Source organism: Equus asinus, chromosome 10 (assembly GCF_041296235.1).
Source record: "Equus asinus isolate D_3611 breed Donkey chromosome 10, EquAss-T2T_v2, whole genome shotgun sequence".
In the NCBI taxonomy this organism is placed as follows: domain Eukaryota; kingdom Metazoa; phylum Chordata; class Mammalia; order Perissodactyla; family Equidae; genus Equus; species Equus asinus.
Window position 1 is genome coordinate 47,422,745 of NC_091799.1, and position 24,717 is coordinate 47,447,461.

The 24,717-nt window shown below is 37.7% G+C and overlaps 1 protein-coding gene across 3 annotated transcripts in view; it reads right to left on the bottom strand.

Annotated features, from left to right (window-relative positions):
* Positions 1-1,900: 1,900 nt before the first annotated feature.
* The window catches only part of MELK (maternal embryonic leucine zipper kinase), an 88,427-nt gene continuing 65,610 nt past the window's right edge, over positions 1,901-24,717 (bottom strand). For 2 of the 3 annotated variants that reach the window (XM_044779213.2, XM_044779214.2), the window contains exons 12-18: positions 22,939-23,070; positions 19,326-19,448; positions 12,298-12,529; positions 9,574-9,670; positions 8,400-8,568; positions 4,961-5,064; positions 1,901-2,501 (exon numbers count right to left, since the gene is read on the bottom strand). In XM_044779213.2, the coding sequence (XP_044635148.1) occupies positions 2,324-2,501; positions 4,961-5,064; positions 8,400-8,568; positions 9,574-9,670; positions 12,298-12,529; positions 19,326-19,448; positions 22,939-23,070 (1,035 nt within the window). In that variant the 3' untranslated portion in view covers positions 1,901-2,323. The remainder of the gene's footprint in view (positions 2,502-4,960; positions 5,065-8,399; positions 8,569-9,573; positions 9,671-12,297; positions 12,530-19,325; positions 19,449-22,938; positions 23,071-24,717) is intronic. The other variant, XM_044779216.2, reaches the window with a different exon arrangement.

Here is a 24,717-nt window from a genome sequence, read left to right on the forward strand (position 1 = left end):
CCTTTATTCCTAGCGTGTAGCCCACAGGGTCCCAACAAAAAGCCTGGTACATTTATCAGGGCCCCTCCCTCTTGGCAGACCCTCACGTGTTGATCTCCCCATCCCTGTTCCTGGAAGCTCTACTCAGCTTCTCAGCCTCTGCTTTCAGAACTAACAATCCCCTTGAGAGGAAGCTGGCTCCAAGTGTGAGGCTCACTTTCCTTGGCTTCCCTCCTCTCCTAGAACGTGGGCCCCCAGTTCCTCACTGCTTTGGTAGTCCTCTGATGCCTTCAAAGAGGTGTTCTGAACCTTTTCCCCAGCTCTTCTGGTTGTTTTCAGCAGAAGAGTTTGCCCTAAACCCTTTGCCCACCATTGCTGGGATTAGAACCTCCTCTCTCCTGAACTTCACACCTGGATCTCCAGTATCCTGTTGAACGTCTCCTGAACATGCCACAGGTCCCTCGTGCTCAGTATGTCAGCACCAAACTCCACATTTGTCTCCTCTCCTGACCCTCCCACTCAACTGGCTTTGCCTGTTGTGGGTATTCCTGTTCATGGTTTTCCAAACTATGAATATTCTCTGTGAATCTCCTCTCTCTCTCCTCCTAAATGCCCTCACTTACCAAGTCGTGTGTAGCCCCAATGGACTAGCGGTTAAGATTCAGCACTCTCACTGCCATGGCCCAGGTTCGTTTCCCGCTCAGGGAACCACACCACTCGTCTGTTGGTTGTCATATTGTGGCGGCTGTGTAGTTGCTGTGATGCTGAAAGTGATGCCACCAGGATTTCAAATACCAGCAGGGCCATCATGGTGGACAGGTTTCAGTGGAGCTTCCAGACTAAGACAGACTAGGAAGAAGAATCTGACCACCCCACTTCCAAAAAAAATTGGCCATGAAAACTATGAACAGCAACAAAGCAATGTCTGATATAGTGCTAGAAGGTGAGAGGATGGCGCAAAAAGACTAAGTGGGGTTCTGCTCTGCTGTAGACAGGGTCGCAACCGTACACAGGGTACACAACTCAACAGCACAAACAAAAAAAAAAACTGTTACAAAAAAATGTAAAACACTTTGACAGCTCCTTTGCCAAAACACTTTAGTGGAGCATTCGAGTTCCTTCAAGTTCCTTCATCACTTATCTCCAGCTAAACTTTCACCCCCCTCATCTGCTATTTCCCCCTTGCACCATACCTCCTGACTCCACCCTAAGCACAGCATGCCACTTTACAATCCCATGTCTTTGTACAAACTATTCTGTCAAGAATTCATACTCCCTCCTCTCTTTCTGTTAAACTCCTATATATCCTTCAAGATCAAATACTGTTTCCTCCAAGAAATCCACACTTACTCCTCCAAAGTTGATCATCCCCTCTATAGGGGATTTATGCATTTGCCCCCGCTAACAGACTCTGAACTCCTTGAGCTTATGAGACAGTATCATCTTCAGCCCCAAGACCTAATGATGTAAGCACTTACTAAATTTTTACTGAATAAATGAATGACAAAACACTCCCTCACTACCAGTTAGAAATAGTGTTACTTTTTTCCCCAACTAGTTTAATTGGTAAAACTCATACAAAATATAACTTAATTGCTGACATTTAGAGATCAATAAAATGAAATAAAAAATACAAATTTGGAGCCAACAATGAGACTTAAGGAAAATTACATAAAAGAACATTTCATGGGGGTTCATAGTTCAGATACTTATTGTTGACCAAACACACTTACTGGAGTCTATACTCTTTTACTCAACATACTAAATGTGTTGTTTAAATCTGGTAACCACAGCTGTGACTTAGTTAATGATCTCAATAAATCCTACTTAAATCAGAGATAGGAAAAAATTATGCAAATGAATTCTCATCTGTTTTTCTGCCCAAGGCATATTTGATAACAGATAAAACATACTCCAAATAGTCTGTATGTAATAGTCAGGAAGCCATTTGAGGTTTTATTTGGATCAAAATCAAATACAAAGGAGAGAAGCCTGTTATATTTACAGATGGTTTTATTTCAGAAAGAAATTACACATTAAAAGGAGACATAGTTAAGAGCGTACATTCACATATGGAAGTGAATCTAGGCAAGTCAACAGTTATTAATACACAAAGCCACATGATTAAAAAAGTAACAGATAATGACAGATGGGCTTGCCTTAGATTCATCCACAAAATAATATCTTTTGTTTAAAAACAAAAAGATATTGGTCTTTAAGATAGCTCTTTAAAAACGAGTTTGTAGTTCCAATGGACTTGAAAAATCAAAAACCCATCACACCGGTCTCCATGTAGGCTGTATCATACCCACACTCATCCGGCAGGATGGGAACTATCCATCAGTCATACTTTGCAGCTAGATAAGATGTCTTCCACTAGTCTCTTGTAAACCCAGGCATCACCCTTAAGCCGCTGCCTCCTGATACCCACCACATCAGGTTTTTGAAGTTGGCACACTTCTAGTTCAAACTGCATTGTCACTTTGCCAAAATCTGACTGTGTTTGACACTTCAGTGTGTAGCTGTAAAAAACAAGAAAAGAAGCCAGTTAGTAGGAGAACTATGAATATTCTGAATATTACAAGAGATTTCTAAGCCTCTAGGAGGCCAGGGAGAAAATGAACCATTATTTCATATTAAGCAATAGGTATACTACTGCTTACAGTTTCCGAATGACCTAGCTATGTCTTAGTGATGGAGTATGACTGGTGTTTTCCTAGAAGCTGAACTAAGATCTTAAGAAAGAATAAAGATGAAAAGGCTTTACTAGAATTCTCCCTTGCTCCAAAGAAAAGCCCTTCTTTCACAGTTATACATGCCATTCATGCTCAAGAAATCTGGCATCCTTTATGCAACTCTTTCAACAGTGCAATCTGTGAACATCAGACCATTTCCATAATGTTCACAATAAAGGAAAGTGCAGGGAAGATTAAGAATATTTTTTTGCACACACCTCATTAGAAATTGTCTTTCACATAAATAAAACTGAAGCCACCAATCTGTCAGAAGAACATGTGTTTTGAGGTTTTTCTAACACTAATAAGAGGTTATGATTGTTACAGCACTTTATAGCAGAGTTAAAAAGAAAGCTCAAGATAGTACATTCCCATGGTTGAAATGTATGGCATATATAATCAGAACTGCCAAAATAACCATTCTTAATGGAAAGGCCCAGTCTAAATGAAGACACATCTTAAGAAATAGGTATGTTTCTGAAAAGTTGCATAAATTGAATTCATGTCAATTTAAGTCAATTTTTAATTAGTTTACATTATATTGTAGTTTGTCTCACAAATCTTAAATAAATAATAAACACAAACAATAAACAATAGGATCAATTTAAAATTTCAGTTCCTAAATATTTATGGGCACATGATTAGGCACCATCCCACAGAAGTATAAAGAAATCACTGTATCTGTTATGCATTATAAGGTTTCACAAAATATCATTCTTTTTTTTTAAATTTTAAAAATTTTTTAAGATTGGCACCTGAGCTAACATCTGTTGCCAATCTTTTCTTTCCCCCTTCTTCTTCTCCCCAAAGCTCCCCCAGAACATAGTTGTATATTCTAGTTGTAGGTCCTTCTGACTGTGCTATGTGGGACAGCACCTCAGCATGGCTTGATGAGTGTTGCCACATCTGCACCCACGATCCGAACCGATGAAACCCCGGGCTGCTGAAGCGGAGCACACAAACTTAACCACCTGGCCACGGGCCAGCCCCAAAATATCATTCTTTTTCTCGCTAACTTAATCATATGTTTTGGGGATAGATCTCTTAAAAATAAGCAGTCAATATCAGAAATGCTAAAAGGAGTATCCTGTAGTTAAGGTTCCTGATGGGAAGATGAAGCATGGAGCAATTTAAATAGATATAAGATAAAACAAGGAAAAAGATAACAATGGAATATAACTGAGATTAGTAACATCATGCCACTGAAAAATTGAGCTTTTGTTATTCTGCTTTGTCACAAAAAGGTGAAAACAGAGAAGATTTAAAAAAAAAGGATCAAGGCAGAGACCTTCTGGTTGATCAGGAAGTTAGAAGAACAAACTACTGATTAACAGCCAGTCAGTGATCTGACAGAGATCATACGGCTGAAGGAAAGATGATCAAAAACTCTCTGATGTAGATTTGGTTAGAGGTTCTGGAACTGTGGATAAACCCAAGCATGAAGAACAGGTGGGAGTGAGTTTCATGTGTCCTAACGATGTCCAAAGAAGCAAGCCAGGGTTCATGTCAGGAAGGCTTGCCAACGTTTACAGACAGTGAAAATGAAAGTTACTTTTGCCAAAGATTGTTTCTTAAAATCTTACTCTATATTGACTACTCTATTTAAATATTTTTGTCAAATCTATTAGTGGCTCTTCTTGGCTGCTTTTATATAATACATAATAATGAATATATATAAAATAGTGAAATTTTAAAACACATAACTGAGTGGAAGTGCTTAGAAATACAAACATCTTAGGTAACTAGCAGAGGTCTGGCTATTCAGATCATGAGATCATAACCAAAGAGGCTTCGATGGCAGTTCACTGCAGAGTAGGAAAGAGTTTAAGGGGAAATATCTCCCTAAAGTACTGAAAATCTGGTTCTGCGAAATAGCAAGCCATACAGAGAAGGCATTTACATAAATCCTTGATTTGTTAGCGGTGTCTCACAAATCTAGATTATAATTTATAAATACTATTATAAAGCAGAACTTCAAAGGAGAATAGAGGATGTAAAAAAACTGGAAGAAGTTCATATTTTCCTACTTTGAAAGTGGTGACAATATGGGCACTTAAAAACTTCTATGGCTCATACAAAACAGAAGAGAAAAAATCATGGACAATGATTCTACCATAAAAGCTTTTTGGAATAAGGTGGAAGAAATATATTTTTTCAAAAGGGGAGAGGTGAATCAACCTAAGTTCTCTCAAAGCTGAAAAGATATCAAATAACAACTGCAACGGCCTGGTGAGTGTGCTACTTACCCCTTCTGTACAAAGTCAACGTGCTGCTTTCGAAGAACAGACATTATTTCATTCAAGAGTTGATCTGGATTCACTAATCTGGTTGTAGTCACATTATAGTGCAGCTTAAAAAAGAAAAAGAAAGATGAGAAGTAAATCTTTACATCAACACAGAGACCATCCTGCCTGATTTAGAGACCCAAAACTCCTCAGTATGGTACCCTCTCAAAAGAAAATATTTCAAGAAAAATGCTGAAAGAATCGACAGGTAACTCTTGGTGAGCTGGAATAAGATGGCACTGAGAAAGCCTGGAGAAATCAGGTTTATTAGCCTTTTTACACTTTCATCTTCCTCTCCCACCAATCTTTTTAAAGAAATAAATATTAAACGTTATCTATCTGTTTGAGCTTTACCTGCTGCTCCCTTCCTATACTACCATAGAGACATTAACAGTCCTGAAAGGCAAACTGGGAGGATGAGACAAATGCCCTAGAAACTTTGGCTTGTATATAGTTGGATAGCTTTCCTTAATTCTTTCTTGACTATAAGAATATTATAGCATTGCAGGAGCTGATTCTATGACAAGTCTATCAGAAAATGAACATAACAAGTATTCCTTTAAAAAAGTAATGCCAAGCTATTTTTTTCTCATTGACTGAGAGCATAATTCTCAGAAACAATTACATTCCTAATCAGTATCCATCCATCATTCATTCAACTACTATTTATTGAATGTGTACTGGGTGCCAGGCATTGTTTTCGTCCTGGAGACAGACAAAAATCCCTATCTTCCTGGTGGTACTTTCACCGTCAAAAAAAAATCATACTTTCTCAGTCTTTCAGATTTGAGTTCCTTTTATAAGTAACAAAAATGCTGGGGTTGGAAAATATCCAACTACCTTACTTTTCAAATTAACAACCTGTGGCCTAAAGAAGAAATACATATTTCTTAAGACGGGCTTTCCTGAAGTGTGATATAAACTATCACTCGAGACATACAAGATAACTCTAGGTGGTACATGGATAAATATTTTTATTTTTATATTTATGTATTTGTTTCAATCTGATTTAGAGAGATAAAATCAGCAAAAACTAAAGGTATATAGTTTCCTTTTAAATAAATCCAAGTTTTTAAAAAGCTGGTCATCTTGACGGTGGTGATGGTTTCACAGCTATCTATATAATGCCAAAGGATATGAACTGCACATTTTTAATACATGCAGTTTATTGCATGCCAATTATATCTCTAACCCTCTAGGCTGATATGAAGGTGAGTGTTAAGGGACTGGGGTTTGGGGACCCCAGTTTCAAGTCATAAAAGAAATAAGTGGCACAGTTGTGACAGGATCTGTGTCTTGGGTCCCAGTCCAGTTCTCTTTCACCAAACTAAATTGGCTTTGTCAAAATAATAATAAAGCGAATACTTTCAAATCACAATTTTAATGATTCTTTTGTAAAATAATTAATCCTAATTCATCTATTTAAATTTCAGATTTTTATAGATTGCTTCCTAACATATGATTCTGCTATTTTAAAAAACTAATGTGTTCTTTGTACCATCCTTTTAACTTTTTGTAAGTTTATGATTTTTTAATTTAGGAAGTAGGTGGAAAAAATGGGGTTAATTTCCTACAGTAGGTCCTACAGTACTGCAAACACTTAAAGCATTAAAAAGGGTTAAAGATCCAAAGTTAGATCAAGTTTCAGATCTTGGGTTTGGACTCATTAGGACCGTGGTTCTGCTACACTGGGGTTAAAATGCTCAACATTAATAATAATGATACCAGACATTGGAACAGCTTATTTTAATAAGCATTTCATATGCAACGTAGCATTGCATACAGACTGTCTTGTTTATACATGCAAGCTCTGTGAAGTTGCTGAGTAGACATTATCTCCAGTTTTTGCAAATGAAAAAACTGAGGAAGTCGGGGATAAAATGACATATCCAAGCTACACAATAAGAAGCTGAGGCTAGAATCCACGTCTTCTTATCCCAACCTTGCGGGTTTTCCCTATATTCTAGAAGGACTGGGGGGTACTAGAACACCAGCTGACATTACAGCAGTTCCTAATGAAAAACGCAGTCAGGTTCCAAAGAATTTACAGAGGTGAATACTTTTAGAATATTATCCATCAGTATTTGATACGTGCTTGGCTTCTCAATAATGTATATAACTGGACAAGTTTCCTTAACTTTTCTTTATTTAATATTTTTCAGGGAAACGGCACTATAGTTTTCTTAATTGCAATCACAGGGTTTAGAATACTTCACAACTGTCTCCGACTAGAGAAATCTTAGAATAAAAGGATAAAACATGCCTAATAAACAGCCATATGCAACATAAAACTCGGCAGTCTAATAAGCCAACAGGGCAACAGTCACTAAGGGGTAAGTCCTACCTTCTTTAAAACAGGACATGATGGGATCTCAGAACACTCTCCCCTGAAGCACTTTTCTACCCAACAGCCCAGCATTTCCCTTCCCCCAAACCTGCCAGATTAGCTCAAAATGAGTGTCTCAGTGCAGAAGCTAATTACAGACCCTGTCCCAAATCATGGGGAACACTATCATCTTTTCCTCCCTCCTCTGGGCCCCACATGTTTGGAAACATGTTTTATTACAGCACTGAAGCCCAGGTGTCAGAGCAACATCCCTGCCTGTTTTCACTGCCACTCTGAGTTCCTCAAGGACAAGGACACAGGCTATGTCTTATTCACCCTTTACCTGTTACTCCCCCCCCCCACAAATGCCATTCATTAGATGATTAAATGAATGTGTAGAGAGAATCCAAGAGAGTAAGAAGTATTTTATATCTACTGATAACTTCTTTTCCTGACCAAATACATTGCCCACACGACTGACACATCAAACCTTTTGAAGCATTGTATAGATCTATCAGATAAGGTCCAAACCTCTCAGCCAGGCCTGTGAGGATCTCCCAGCCTATCTGCCCAGCCTGCTGCTCACCATTCTCTTCACATACACCACACTCCACATTCAAATGAACTTCCCAAACACTCATTTTGTGAGGGCTCACAAGGGTATCCACACGTCAGGGTCTCTTCTGTGTCAGAGATATGACGACCGAGCTCAAGTGCCCGTCCTTAAGGCAGCTCTCAGTTCCCCATATATGCCCCATGCTTCCCCATCTCCCTGTTGCCTCTGTGATGAATCCCTCTACCTCAACTTGAATATCTGCGTTACAGTTATTTGCTCCTTGAAAGGAGCGACTGTATCTAACCTCTGCATTCTCAACGCCCAGTGCATAGTAACATGCATATTTTAGGTGCTCAAAAAGTATGTATTAACCAAATGAACAAATAAGTAAATAAAAAATACTAATCAATTCATTCATTCAGTACTCTTCTTTAAAAAAAAAAAAAAGAAAAGAAAAAAAGAGGCCCAGTCAGCAGCCCGCTTCTGAAATCCACAGCGAAGAATCCCAGTCCACTCACCTTCAGTCTTCTCGGCCCATCTTTGGCAGAGCCCCTCCTTTTGCTCCTGGTGAGCACAGTAATAACCTTATCCAAACCCCTCTCAAGGCTCCCAAACACTTTGGTTCCTTTTCTTTTGGGAGTTTCCTCTACATGTGCTTGGTTGAGATCCAGTTCCACTGAGCGACACCTTCAAAAAAACACAGAAAGCCTGGGAGTTGAGCCGGGTCTCCTGCCTGCTGGGGCCCTCACAAGCCGTGCGTTAGGTGAGCCTCACTCAGGTTTGCCAGGGCCAGACCATCCCACTCCGCCTCAGGGAGCACGAAAGCCATCTCCCACTGGAAAGCAGCCGTCACCCTTCCCCTTGGCAACTGCCACTTGGCAAAATTACTTTTCCACTCCTTTTTTTTTTTAATGTCAAATATACAGAAAAGTTGAATGAGTAGTACAATGAATATTCAAAAATCCTCTTAGATTCAACAATTGCTACTATTTTGCCATACTTGCTTTTTCCACGTATATAGATAATAAATACAGTAAATACATGGACATCTTTGCTGAGCCATCTGAAAGTAACCCCTCTGAGGATGTCATGATACTTCACTCTAAAACACTTCAGCATACACTGCCAATGAATAAGGACATTTTCCCACATAACCACAATACCATTCAGACATCAAGAAAATTAATGCCATAGTATCATCTAATATCTAGTTCCCATTCTAATTCCCCCCAACTGTCCTCACAACGGATCCTGCTTTAAAAAATTGCTATAAAAGACAATGAAGGGTCACCCACGCAGCAGAACTGCTTATACAAGAGGAATGGGTTTTCTTTGAAACATCCTTTAGTATCGTTACTCTCTGAGTGATGCTGTTAGTGGATGTCTATACTCTGCTGGTAGAAGTGCAGGAAAGATGGGCTTTAGAGAGGGAATCATCTGGCTGGGGCCAGGGCCACTATCTTCTCAGCCTGCTGTATTTAAGGTAAGGTGCCAATCTTACTGCTGATGAGTTTCAAAATTCTACCCCATAAGGAGGCAGTGGTTTCAGCTCCAGTAATGGCCATGGACAAACATCCCTACAGTCTGACAGATTCTACTTGATGGTTTCCCTTAATCAGGTTTATCATGTATGAAAGAAGGAAATCTGGTTACATACGCTAAAGATCAGAGTCTGAAAAACAGAACACTTACCGCCTCTCAGGGCTAATGACGCCTGTCATTGATATTTCTGTTCCCACTGAATTTGCTGGCATTTTAATTGGAGTTTCCTTCAGGCACTGGTTTCTAGCTATTAGAAAAAAAGCAAACACAAACCAAATGTAGCCAACACACTATGGTTTCAAAATTTCTATCAACAATGTAGACATCACCTCATTCACTGACTCAGAAATATTATAATCACTTGGCCAGTGATATTAAAGCTCTAATTCTTTAAAGAAATGTTTCCGTGTGATTTATAATAAAAACAAAATATTTTGCTTTGCACGTGTGGCTCTTCTTTTTCTTCACTGCAAAACTGAGGCCATGCTTATGATTTTATTATAAATATCATATGACAAATCTAAATATATCATATAAATGCAGATTTCACGATTACTGATTCTCTTTTCTATAAATAAAAGTCAGTCTATATTTATACAAGGACTCAATTTATACCTTTAATTGATATAGTATTAAGAGGTGTTAATTCAATTCAGAGCCCTATTTGACCCTTTTAGGCTCAGAGAACAGTCCCCTGTGAAAACCTGACAACAGTTACTAAAGAGGTATGAGTTTTGGTTATTTTTATATTCCCTAACTCCAGAGTTTTGTGTCTTATTCTAGTAAGGTATTTGTATCCCAGACAGTTTGTGACAAATTTACAATAAATCTGGTTACCACTGATAACTTTTTGCTCATGATCTAAAAGTTGTAATACTATTCACTTTATAATAAATATATATCAATTTTTTAAAAAGAAGTCGAGGGTTTTGTTTATGCCTATTTAGCACTATTCTCACTGGTTCCACAAGAAGAAGATAAGATCAATCAATAACATCTGTGAAAAGTTTTCATCTTAGTATACTAACAGTGTCTACGACCAGATATAGTTACCCTGCAACAAAGTGTCACTAACTGGATTGTACAGGATTCAGAAAAGTGAAATTAATGCTTTTGTCAAAATGACTCAGAGTGAAAGTAAAATGCAGAGCACTAATGGGAGCTCTCAGTCAGGGCTTCGGCCACTTGCTCCCAAAGCGGCTCTTACGTTTAAAGAAAAACAGCCAATCATAGCTTTTGACCAACACAATCTTTCTCACAGGGACAAGACATGTAAACTGATGCCACTTTAAGATCATAAATTCCAAAATATCTATATTTCAAAACGTTCAATTTAGCTAAAAAGTAAAATTTATCAATAACAGAAGGGACTATAAGCATCAAAGTTTTAAAAACAAAACAGCCCTCAATGAACTAAGGTCTATCTTATCTCCCTGCCAATCCCCTGACTCACAAAGGATGTTGTGGCTATATTAAGAGAAATAACGGGAGAGAGACAGAGCCTCCCTCATTAGGAAAAGATGCAGTGGCAGCTTCCACTGAGGTCCTACTGCATGCAGATGTTACTTCACTGAGCCCTCGTAACAACCATAGGCAGCCACACACAAACACATATCATAGCAAAGTAGCACCACAATTTTGGGGAAAGTGTTGTCTGAGCTGATGAACTGGAGAATGCGATTAACATAATAATAGAATCTCCAGCAAATATTCTGACGAGGTTTTTCATAACATCTTTATGTATAAGAAGCAGACCTCTGGATCCAATGGCTATCAGTCCCATTAGCAAACTGGGAGCATGACGGCAGGATGTGGTTTAGCAGCAGTTCACATGGCAATGCTTCAGGGTTTGGGTTCATTAGAGTCATAACATAAAAAAAAGAGTAGGTCATAATTGCTGGAAAAAAGGCTTTTAATAAAGTTTAGGCATCATTTATAAAGTGACAGAGACTCGATCATAGTAAATAAAATCCCTTCAGGCTCTCTCTAATTTATTCATTCTTCATTCAACAGACATAGCCCCCACTTTGTACCAGGCATGGGGCGCCTACTATGCATCAGACCACAAACATGGCCCCTACCATGTACTAAGTGATGCTGCAGTAAACATGGCAGACAGAGTCTCTACTCTCCCAACAATGACTGTCTTACCCTGGTGAGCCCCAGGACTAAAAAACTGGGTTCAGTTCTAGGCATTGTGTTTTAAGAGGCACCCTGACAAAAGAGAACGCATCCAGATGAGACCAGCAAACAAAACACTGGGGTGTCATAAAGAAAACAGCTTAAATCATTGGTGGTGATAAAGCTGAAGAGGAAACCAAGGGAAATGAGAGAGTTGTAATATTTGGACATAGATAGAGAAATCTGGAAGGGCATCACAGATTTATCCTGTCTGCTGGGGCATGGGCAATAATACAACAGGGCAGAGAAAGATCAGATACCAGAACCAGAGATCCAGACGAGGAAGAAGGGCTCAGCAGAGACTTCAGCTTTTGTTCTTATAAGTGGGGACAAAGTGTCAAGTCTAAACCTGGATACACGACCTTGGGCAAATCACTCGTCTGAGTCTCAGGTTCTTCAGCTGTGGAAAGGCAGGTGGATTAAAGAAGCTCTAACTTGCCTTTCAGCTATGATGCTGTGATTCAACTTTATATATGTGAAAAAGAGTTAATATCATTTAAGAAAAAATCAGAAGTTGACTTACATGCTTTCATTTCAACTAACGCAAATAACATATGATAAAAAAGTAGCTTGGCTTCCAGAAATTCCTGAGAGCAAGCTAGTCATTTCTGACCTGCTATATGTTTATTTAGCACGGTAAGAAGCATTGAATTTGAAGGTATTTTACCACTGCTTAATCCACATAGCAAATACCTTTTGAGGGTGTAGTGTAACGATTTGGTGTAGTGAGTATTTCTCTTTTATGCTGGTTCTTATTAACTGGAGTCTTTGGTTCAGGAAATACAAAGCACTCTTCATTCTTAACAGCAGACTTAGGAGTATATACATTCTCTTTGTTCTTTAATTTATTGGCAGATGCTCTGCATAATACTGGAGTTAATGATTTAGATTCCAGACCATTTGATTCTGTCCAATGCTTGGCAAACTGGAAAAAAAAAGTTACTAGATAAAGCACACTGAAGAAGGAGAAAAGTCAATTTCTTTACAACATACCTTAATCATTTGCAAATTACCTTGCACCATTTTTATTAAAAGGAAACACCATCAAAAGGATATTATTGGCAATACCATGAAATTTAAAAAAGTATATTCAGTGCTCTTTAATACATGAAGATCACGATAGTCTATTCTATTGACAGGTAATTTTCAACATGTTTCAGGCCAAATAATCAAATGTACCAAGATCCTAGGTAATACTGAGAATGGCTAGAAGTAAATCCCTAAGAATTGCTTCCCATACTTAGATTGCCATGGTTTGTCTCTAATATGTACCAAAAAATAAAAGTTTAGTCAATGATTAGGCAGAAAAACCACGTTAAAATACTCTGACATAAATGTTGGATAGAAAATATTTTTTAATCCTTTTGAATTTATGGTTGAGCTAGCAAAGAAAGAAAGGAAAATCCTCAGAGGCCAAACTAAAAACAGGAGAAGTAACTGAATCCAGAGATGAAACCAAGGCTGAAACCATCCACTGCCCTAAGGGCATCTACCTACCTTCGCAGATAATCTACAGCATAGGTTTTAATAGCCACGGAAGCCTTAGACCTATGTAAGGTGGTAAATTAGGTTCAAAGCTCCCCTGTAAAGCCAGGAGGTGTTATAACTAAAATGAAAGGGGGAATTAAATATAAATCTGCCCTGCAAAGGAGTGAGCAAGAAAACATGTCTACCTTGGCCTTGGCTCTAGAGGAGAAAAAAAGAATCTCCTTTAATAATTTGTAAGTAACCATAGGACAGTCTTCACAGATGCTTGGGGCCCAAATTCATTCGGTTTGCATGGTTCCTGTAATCTCAAGCCAAAAATTTAATTTACAATAGTCTTAAATAGGTTGTGTCTCAGGAGCATGGCAGAAGCAAACACAACTCCTATCTGAAAGAAAAGCTTCAGTGCAACACAATCCAAGCCTTCAACCTTAATCCAAGCCTCAAAGAATTCCCACAGAGTTCCAAGAAAAATGAGCCCATAAAAAAGTTCCAAAAGATACAAACATCATGAACAAAAGTCAGCAGAAAAAAATAAAAAGAATCAAGTCCATCAAGATGTCAGATATTAAAATTACCAAATACAGAAGATAAATATGTTTATGTTTAAAATAATAAAAGAAATTGAAAACATGAGAAAAGAAAGAGATTACCAAAAATGTCAAAGTAGCTTTGAAAAAGAATAAAAATCGCAAGAGACAAAAAAATGCAATGACAAAAATGAAAACCTCAGGGGGGCCAGCCCCATGGCTGAGTGGTTAAGTTCTCACGCTCTGCTTCGGTGGCCCAGGGTTTCACTGGTTCAGATCCTGGGCACAGACATGGCATTGCTGGTCAGGCCACGCTGAGGTGGTGTCCCACATGCCACAACTAGAAGGACCCACAACTAAAATATAGAACTATATACTGGAGGGATGGGGAGAAAAAGCAGGGAAGAAAAAAAAAAGAAAAAGAAAACCTCAAATGGACATGTCATAAAGTAGATTAAATAGAAATAAAAGGAGAATTTATGAATGGGAAATAAATCTGAAGAAATTATCCAGAATGTAGTCCAGAAAAAAGAAGATATGAGATATATAAAAGAAAATTTAAGATAAATGGGAAATGAAGTGAGATGGTGTAACATAGGTCTGTTCTAAATTCCAGAGATAGACAATAGAGATAATGAAAAAGCAGCAATTGTTCAAGGAATTTTGCAAAATTGATTAAAGATACAAATCTTCATATATAAGAAGCACAGTGAATCATAAACAAGATCAATAACATGTGATCCAGGAAGGGGGATCAGAGATTAGTGTTCCAAGGACTTCATATATTTGGAGGGAAAATAAAGATAGATTATGTTTGGTTAAATTAAATAGTATGTTAAAAATTTAGAGTAAATATTAAAAGACTAGAAATGAAATAGAAACCAGTGGAATGAGGGGGGAAATTAACATAAAAAACAAGAAATATGGGAAAAATTACAGGAAAAAGTGGGACAAACAGAAAACACAAAATAAGGGGCCAGGCCATGGCCAAGTGGTTAAGTTCATGTGCTCTGCTTCACGCTGGTTCAGATCCTGGGTGTGGACCTACACACTGCTCATCAAGCCATGCTGTGGCAGTGTCCCACACAGAAGAACTAGAATGACCTACAACTAGGACATACAACTATGTACCGGGGATTTGGGGAGAAAAAAAAAGAAAACACAAAATAAGATGGCAGATATATGATAAATACATCAGTAATCAAAATAAATGTAAGTTTATCAGGCTTTCAATTCAAAAGACAAAGATTTTGTTTGTACTCCAAATGCAGTTCTACATAGTTTTAAAGAGATATACCTAAAATATAAGGGCATGAAAGATTGAAAATAAAAAGATGAAAAAATATACACCAAATTACAACCAAAAGGAAATCAATATAGCTATCTTAATATCAGAGGAACAAACTTAGGGAGAAAACATTACTAATAATAAAGAGAATCACTATAAACGATAAAAGGTGCAATTCACCACAATAAAAATTCTGAACTTAGATGCTAATTATATAGCTTCAAATATATGTATAAGGCAAAAATAGAATTACAAAGAGAAAATTATAAACTACAATCACAGTAGAAGATTTGTAACAGATCCCATGCTCAAGCAGAAAAATTTATGAATCAAGCAGACAATAAATTATATGGACATAGAAGATTTAACAGTAGAATTTACTAAGATTGATCTAACAGATAAATGAGGGCAGAAAATAACAAAAGAGAAACAAGGATATATCGGGGCTGGCCCCGTGGCCGAGTGGTTAAGTTTGCGTGCTCGGCTTCAGCAGCCCAGGGTTTTGCCAGTTCGGATCCCGGGTTCGGACATGGCACTGCTCATCAGGCCACGCTGAGGTGGTGTCCCACATAAACACAATGAGAAGGACCCACAACTAAAATATACAACTATGTACTTGGGGGATCTGGGGAGAAAAAGCAGGAAAAAAAAAATTGGCAACAGTTGTTAGCTCAGGTGCCAATCTTTCGGGAAAAAAAAAAGAAAAGAAACAAGGATATAATAGATAGAATCAACAAAGCCAGAAACTGCTTCTTTGAAAAGACTAATAAAGCTGACAAAACTCTGGCAAGACTGATCGAAAAAATGAAAGAGCTGCAAAAAAGCAAATACACTTTAGGAATGAAAAAGGGAATATAAACCATACTACAGATATTCACAAGATCATAATATTCTCCTATTGACTTTATGCCAATATATTTTAAAACTTAGATGAAATGGACACGACAGACAAAACTCACCAAACTGTCAAGAAAAAACAGAAATATATACATTCTTATAAACACAAAAGAAATTGGATCAGTCGTTAACTAACCTCTTATAAAAACATTCCAGGCCCAGACAGTTATATGATAAGTTCTATCATACATTCAGGAAAAATATAATTCCCAGCTCTTGAAAACCATCCCAGAGAATAAAAAAGCAACACATCTCAATTCATTTTAGAAGACTAATATAATCTTAAAACCAAAATCAGATGAGATTAATGTAAGATGGGATGGACGCAACGAAAGAGGAAGAAAATCTTTCACTCTATTCAGCATAGTTCTATATTGTTTGAATTTTTTATAAGATGAATGTATCCATGTATTACTTATGTAATAATAAAATTAACATTTTCCAAAGAAAAAAAGAGTCATTTAAGAAAGAAAATTATAGTTCAATCTCATTTAAGAACACAGAAGCAAAAATCCTAAACAAAATATTAGGAAACTAAACCCAGCAAGGTATAAAAAAAAGACAGTAATACATCATGACCAAATAGGGCTTATCTAAAGAATGCAAATTGGTTTAACATCAGACCTATTAATATAACACATAATGTCCTTCAATAACAAATGGAAGATGACTATCTCAATAGATAAATTTTATCTAATTCTCTTTCTGCAACAGAGATTCATGAGTTTTAAACAAATCTTAGCAAACCAGGACTAGATAAAAAAAAAAAGGCTTAGCCTGAAAAATATGGGGTGGGGGGGTGCAGGAGGGAGAGAGGGAGAACGGAAAGAAGAGGGAGAGGGAGAAGGAAGTTGAGAGAGATGGGAAGGGGGAAGGTGAAGGAAGAAGGAGAGAGAGAGAAAAAATGTATTTAATGATAAAACAGTAGAAGCATTTTTTTATAATTGGGAAGAACACAGAATGCCTGCTACACTGCTAGGACTACTAAGTGAGGTAATAAAAGAAAATGATATTAAAGGCAAAAGAATTAGAAGGGAAGAAACAAAACTGTCATCCATAGATGATATAATTTTCTATATAGAACACTCAAAAGAATATACAAATTATAAGAATTAAAAAGAGTTTAGGAAAGTTGTGGAATATAAGATCAATACACAAAATCTATCTCATATCTGTACACCAGTACCGGTCAGTTAGAAAATGTGATTTTAAAAAACCTACCATTCCCAATAGCAATAAAAAATAAAAGAACCTAGGAATAAATCTAACGAAAGATACGTCAGGCCTTTTTGGAGAAACTTCTAAAAGTTTATTGAAACTAATTAACCAAAACATAATAAAGGAAGAGGTGTACTATGTTTACGGATGGGGGATTTGAGGGTCTAGATTCCAATTTTTCCCACATTGAATCTTAAATTCAATGTAATTTCAATTTTTGAGTGTATTTCAAATTTGTCAAAATGATTCTAAAATGTATATGGAAATGCAAAGGGGCAAGAATAGCCAAGACAGTCCTAAAGAAGAATGAAATGAGAGGAAAACCGACCAACCAGATAGAAGAACAATTATAAAATTAAAGTAATTAAGATGTATGGTATTGGTGCAAATAAACCAATAAACAAAATATAGCCCAGAAACAGACACACTCTATATTTGATGGAATGACCACTGTAGATCAGTGGGGAAAAAGGAGAATTTTCAGTGATGCCGGCACAACTGATTATATGTGGGAAAAATTGGTTCCCTACCTCATACCATACAGAATTAATTCCCGATAGATTGAAGACTTAAATGTGAAAGGAAAAGTTGCAAACTTTTAGAAGCAATATACGAGAATGCATTTATGACTTCTGGATAAGGAAGGATTTCTTTAAAAAGACACAAATATTACAAACCATAAAGGAAAATACTGACAACTTCTAATTCATTAAAATTAATGACTTCTGTCATGAAAGTAAAAAGACAAGTAACAAACTCAGATAACATATCTGCAACACATAACCAACAAAGGATTAGAATTAAGATTAAGAACTTTTTCGATAAAACAAAAAAAGAGAAACAATCCAATAGAAAAATATGCAGGGCTGGCCCAGTGGCGCAGCAGTTAAGTGCACACATTCTGCTTTGGCGGCCCAGGGTTCACTGGTTCGGATCCCAGGTGCCGACATGGCAGCACTTGGCAAGGCATACTGTGACAGGCGTCCCACACATAAAGTAGGGGAAGATGGGCATGGATGTTAGCTGAGGGCCAGTCTTCCTCAGAAAAAAAAAAGGAGTGTTGGCAGCAGTTAGCTCAGGGCTGATCTTCCTCAAAAAAAAAAAAAAAAAGAAAGAAAAATATGCAAAGCACATGAAAAACCATTTCACAGAACAGGAAACCCTATTGGCCAATTAATATACGAAAAGATGCCTAAGTAGTCAGAAAAGTACAAATTAAACCACAATGAGATATCACTTTACCTTCACCAGATTAGAAAATATTAAATAGTTAAAAATATGAAGTATTAATAAGTATGTGGAGCAATGGGAACACTCTTAAACTGCTAGTCGAAGTAAAATACAACCACTTTGGGGAAAAGCTGGTATTATCTGGCAAGGCTGAAGATACTCATTCCACTCAAACTCTCACACATATGTACCAGGAGCCTTGGCTGTGCACAAGAGTTGACAGAGCAGGTCCTGGCTGGAGCCTGGAAACTCAGCTTTTAAAAAGTTCACGACACAGATAAGTCTGTTTGCATGGCTGGGGCACCGAGACCTGCTATACCAGGTTATACAGACTGCACAAACAGTGTGAGTTACGGTGAATACCTGCTTTCCTTCTGGAAGTCTGGGATTTCTATGACTGTGACTGATTGCACAGGCAGAGTGCCTTTGTAACCAGCCCCCAGAGAAAACTTTGGACTGAGTCTCTGGTGAAGTTCCCTGAGCAGAAACACGTACGCCTGCGGCTGCGCTTCCCTGAAAAAGAAAGGAGTGCACCCTGCCTGGCTCCCTTGGGGACAACAGAGGGAAATATTAACTATACATTCAAGATGCTCAACAAACTCCAAGTAGGAGAAAAAGATGATCAAAGGGAGAGGAAAAGAGATCAGCTGCTGCTCTGAGTTGGGGGGAATGAGGAGTTGCCTACAAAGGGACATGAGCAAATTTGGGGGGGGGGGTCACAGAACTGTTCTTCATTTTGGTGGTGACGCAACTATGCATTTGTCAAAACACATAGAGTTGTGCACTAAAATGGTGAATTTAACTAACTACATGGAAATTATATCTCATTTAAGAAAAAAAAAGGCAAAGAAAAAAGGGGTGGTAAAGTGCTCCAAACTGGAATCTTGGCTTTCTTCAACTTGAAAACAATTGGCTTCCCTTTCATTCATATTCCAACAATCTCCCATTAATGTTTTCAATGTCTTAGGAATTCACTAAATTTGCAAGAACATACTAGATCTCATGTTACAGCCTAGATGTTTTTATAATTGTGACAATATATCCTGCTATAAATAGTAATAAAAATAACCAACCTGTGGTGTTTGGGGAGTAGCCACACCTGTCGATGAATTGTCCTCACACCATTCATAGTCTCTTAAGCCAGCCACATAATTTTCATCACTTGTGGTGACATCTTCTAGACTCAGATTCTTTGACTATTCAAAAACAGAAGAACTTAGAGACACGCTATACTTTAAAATAGTATATCCCTGGCACAGAGCAAGGCCCTGGAAGCAGAAACTGAGAGAGACAGTATATTGAAGGAGCTCATCATTCAGTATAGAAAGCAGGCAGTCAAAAAATTTCATTCAAATTATTAGATAGGAGAATCTCTGACTCTCAAACAATATGTCTTGGAACATTCTGATGTTATACGGCATACTACATAGCTCATCATTATCAGAAAGCTGCTATAACACCAGACAAATAACTTCTTTGCAGATCTACAAATAAAAAGCTCTGACAAAGTAGAAGATGGAAGGGAAACAACTTTGAAACACAGGTTTCTTAGTTGTAAGAACACAGAGGGTAGTTAGCAGTTTCTAGTAGGAATAAATTAGCCTTATGAAAGATTTGCTGGGGACAGGTATTGTGGTCCCATGCTAACAATACCACCAGAATCATTTATTGTCCCTCATTCTTCCCCCTCTATAAGCTAAGGGTATACCAAATATACCCTAAATTCTAAGACTATGGAGTGTAATTGGATTTTTTTATTTCTCCCTCCTCCCTTTTTCCCCTCAACATCTAGTTAACGTGGCCAGGCAACTTTACTTGAATTTCTCACACCTCATCCTTTCTTTTCCAGTCCCGTTGCCACTGTTCTGATTCAAGGACAAATCTTCTCAGACCTGAAATGTTCAAACATACAATATGGTCTGTGCCACCAATCCTTCCACCCTCTCAACTGGAGATGACAGAGTTCTCTAGGATTGCCAATTACCATCAACTAGAGATCTAGCTATACGGGGTGCCAGGCTGAGAAGAATGCTAAAGCTAGGCTCAATGGGGAAAGTACAGTGTTGAATGAATGATGGCTGTCATGGGTACTGCAGTAGACAGTAACAGCACACACATCCCTGACAATTCTATATTCCACTGGATGAATTTTTCAAAATTAGTCATGTCAGTGACTTGCCACATCTTACTCAAAATCCATGGTTCCCATCACCTACGGCATAAAAGCCCAACCCCTCTGACGTGGCATTTTAAGCCTCTCTACAATCCAGCTTTCACTACCCTTCCAGCTTACTTGCTCTCTCTCTTCCTCTCACTTTTCCCTACTTGAACTCATTTTAACCAAACGAGTCTAGCCACTGTCAACAGAACATAGCAAGCACATTCAGGTACCTGAGCTTTTGCTAATCCCATCTGTCTTGCCGTGAATACTGTGTTCCTTCTTTTCCATTTTTCTAAACTTGACTGTGAGTCCACTTTGGATCACCTGGTGATCACTCCCATCCTCTAAAGCCCCTCTCTACAGCACACCTCTAGCCCCTCATCTGGCACTAACCATCTATACGATGTGGTGTTGTCTCTGTATATGTCTTGCCTCACCAAGTACCACACCTTACAGAGATCTGCTTCCCAAGCGCCTAACATGGGGCCTGAAAATGCTAATAATGTTGATGATGTCATCTTTTGTGATTCTTGAATCAGACTGTATTATTGTTTCACTAAAAGTGCCATCTATTTATTAACAGTTCAGAATTACTTACTTTCCTGTCAACAACTCCCCAGAGGAAAAGGGTGATTCTATCAAGGGGAAGAAAAGTACAAAGAGACTCTGTGGCTTGCTTCAGATCTCAATGACTTGCATAAAGATCAGAAAAGAACCCAAAATTTGATTTCTACTTCATTTCTTGTCATTAAAACATCTCTCTGCTATAAAAATTGATTCAAATATATGAATACCCAAATAATTAAATTATTAGGTAAATGCTCATTAGATGGAAGATAAGAGTAAATATCTTCCCAGATCTTTTCCACTTGTACACTTTATGAATCATATAACCAGAGGAATTGAGTCCAGGAGTCCAGATATAAGAAAATCCAATGGCTTAGGAAAATGTCTCAAACCTCTTAACTGAGGTATCATAAATTTAAAAATTTAGCTGAAGTGGTTATTCTAAGTACAGAGGTATCTAATGTCTTTCTGAAATTACCTGGTTCAGAAGCAAAGTTCACGCTTTTGTGTCCTCTTGGACCTAACAGTGTTAACTTGAATCTGAAAGTTGAAAGTGTTTGGTGATGTGGGCAGGACACCTGATGCTGATTCACACAAAGCCCAGGGATAAAAGATCGCCGGGGTATGGGGTATTCACCAGCCCAATAAACTTTCTAAGAACACACTATAAAACCATCCCAGGAATACGATTATCTCACTGCACAGATTTCTTTACACAGTAGCCACTTGCCATAACAATTTTTACTTCTTAGTTTGGTCAAAAGATCAACTAGGGAGGGAAGAAGGGGCACAAGTTAGTCTGGCAGGGACATAAGACCCACTACACCTGCAGCACATGATTGACCAAGGCCAGAGAGAGATCTAAATGAGGTGTTAAAGGAACCCAAGGGGGTGGGGGACAGGGAATTCAACAGAAGGTCATCAAAGAGGCAGCATTTAACATTTTTTTTTTTTTTTTTTACAGAGTTTTGAAACCTAAAGAAAGAGAAACAAAAAATCACCTCACCCACATAACCATTTGGGCTATACTGGATTCCCAAAGAGGGCCAACTACCTCTTTCTGAGAATAACAAAAGTAGAGTTTCCTAGTGCTAAAATCATTTCAACTGCAACCTGAATTAATCTGAGGGAAGATTATATTACAAAGTTCCACACCCATCTGCGAAAGTATTTAGAAGGCACAATTTTAAGCCATGGAGATACAAAGAATCACAGTGAAAACAGACTAACGTGACCACTTAGGAATGACACAGCGCTTCCAAATACATAAAGCTTCTCTACCATTCTAAATGTTCATGACCAAGGAAAATGAGACAAAGACAACAAAACAGAAAAAAAATAATTTGGTTACAACTAACTCATACAAGGAACTTGGGTTGCATGAGCTATAGCTACTGCTCACAACAAACAAAACCTAAACTCTTAACACAATGAGTATCAAGATAGTCACTGAAATATTCATGGCATATGAAGTATAACATGTCCTGTATTCATAGGTCTTATTCCCAACAATTTTTTTGATTAATTACAATTCAATAATACTGCGTCCTTTAAAAGCACAAACGTACATAAATTATATAAATAAGCATACTAAAAAATGACTGGAAAGACACAGTAAAATATAAACTATATTATCTATAGGTGGTAGGTTTACAGGTAAACACTATTTTTCTTTAGCTTCTCTGTGGCTTAAAATTTTTTCTATAACAATCAGGAATTATTTTTGTGAAAAAAAGGGGAGGGGAAGAATTTTTAAATGCCATGTTAATCTTCAAAAGCTTAGAGTTCAAGTACAGAATTTCCCATTTTCCTCAACAAAAATATTTAAATCATAAAATGTCTTGCCTCTGGATTTTGACACCAGCAAAGTTAACTTTTGCAATGGTGTATCCACCCATCAACAGGGCAGGCACATGGCTAGAGCAATAGGTGTTCACAAAGAAGGTTCTAACGTTTACCTTGCTGTTTGTGAAGGGGATAGCACTGACTTGTGTACAGGAAAAAGAAGGAAGTCTTAAACGAACAGGTTTCCCTCGAGTCTTCTTGGCTTGAAGCAAAAGATAGGTAGCTGTGAGGTGATCATATTGCCACTGGAAGAAAAGAAAGCCAAGTTGTTTAGAAGACTAAAGTTGTTTTTTGAAATAATGTTCTATTTTAAATTAATTTTTCCTCAATGTAACAGACATTCAGGATTTTAAATGTTTTTAGCTTTATAAGGCATATAATGAAAACAGCAATCCCCTACATCATACTCCCCCAACACACAATTTCTACTCCCCCGAAGAAATCACTTTTAAACACTTTTAGCTATTTTTTCTATATTTCTAAATTAATTGCCTATATAGCTTTAATTTTTTTTTCAGCTTCAGATATTAACTATAGATTTCCTACTATGGAAAACAAGAACTTAACTCTACTACAACTCCTTCCTTCCCCAAACGTCTCCTTCCTAATTTTATTACAATTTCTAGTTAGATCAATATTTATATTATGATTATGTAAATAGTATTCACAACTAAGCAAAGGTAATGTTCAAAATGTTTAATTGGTACCCCGACACCAACCAATCAGAGCAGAGGCCAAGAGGTGAGTAGGGTCCTAAAGGGACTCCTGCCATGCCAATTATTAACCTTTTAATTGCTGGATGCGAAGCAAGACTGGAGGGAGGTGCCAAAGGGGCCTAAAGGAGGTAACAGGGCAAGAGGGAGGGCACTCGAGGTAGTAATTATTTACCACTCAATCTATAAATATGCTAGTATCTTAACAACCAGCATGGCCACACTGGCTGAATATCAGCCTGGCAGCTAAACTACACAGCGTGCTGTCCCTTCACTTTCTTCCTTTGAAACTTTGTTTTTCCTGAAGTTAAAAATGAAAAAGAGACAGTTATTCATCTTACTAATTCAACTCCACACTCTCTAACACTTTTCACCTCATCTCAACATGTTCACACACATCAGCGAATCTGTCTCCTCCTCTGTCTCCCTTCTGCAGACACAGCACCTGATGTCTGCATTCCATGCTCCACTCTGGCTTTTCTCAGCCTGCAGCTCAACTGTCAGTCTAGGGATTCCCTTTACCTCTATCCTACAATGTATTCCCAGTTTCCTAGATGCCTCTTTCTTGGTTTACTCTCTTATTTTGGTGGAACACATTTTCCAGTAACTCCTTGAGGGTGGATGGATGGGAGGTAAATTTTCTGAGATCTTGCATGTCTGATAAATGACTGCATTCTGTTCTCACACTTAATTCTGGTCTGGCTGAGTACTGAATTCTAGGTTGATAATCATTTTCACAGTTTTTAAGACACTGTTCCATGATCTTCTTGCTTCTAGTATAGCAACTGAAAAGTCTAAAATCTTTCTGATTCCCAAGCTTTTGGGTTTCTGATCTTTCGGTTTTGTCTCTAGAAACTTTCTGGATCTTCTTTTTCCCCAGTTTTCCAAAATGTCACTAAGGCCTTTGTGTGGATCTATTTTCACGCATTTTGCCAAGTCCTGATTAAGCCTCTCTGCTCTTAGAAATTCAGTTCTAGAATATTTCTTCTTGAATTATTTCTTTGATGCTTTCTTCCCCTCTTTCTTCTCTGTTTTATCTTCCTGCAACTTCTTTTATTTGTATGTTGGACCTTTCTTACCACTTCTCTTCTATTTGTGCATCTCTTTGTCTTCAGATTCTACTTCTGAAAGATTTCAGAGTGACATCAGCAACATGGCAGAGTGAGCTGTTCCCCTTAT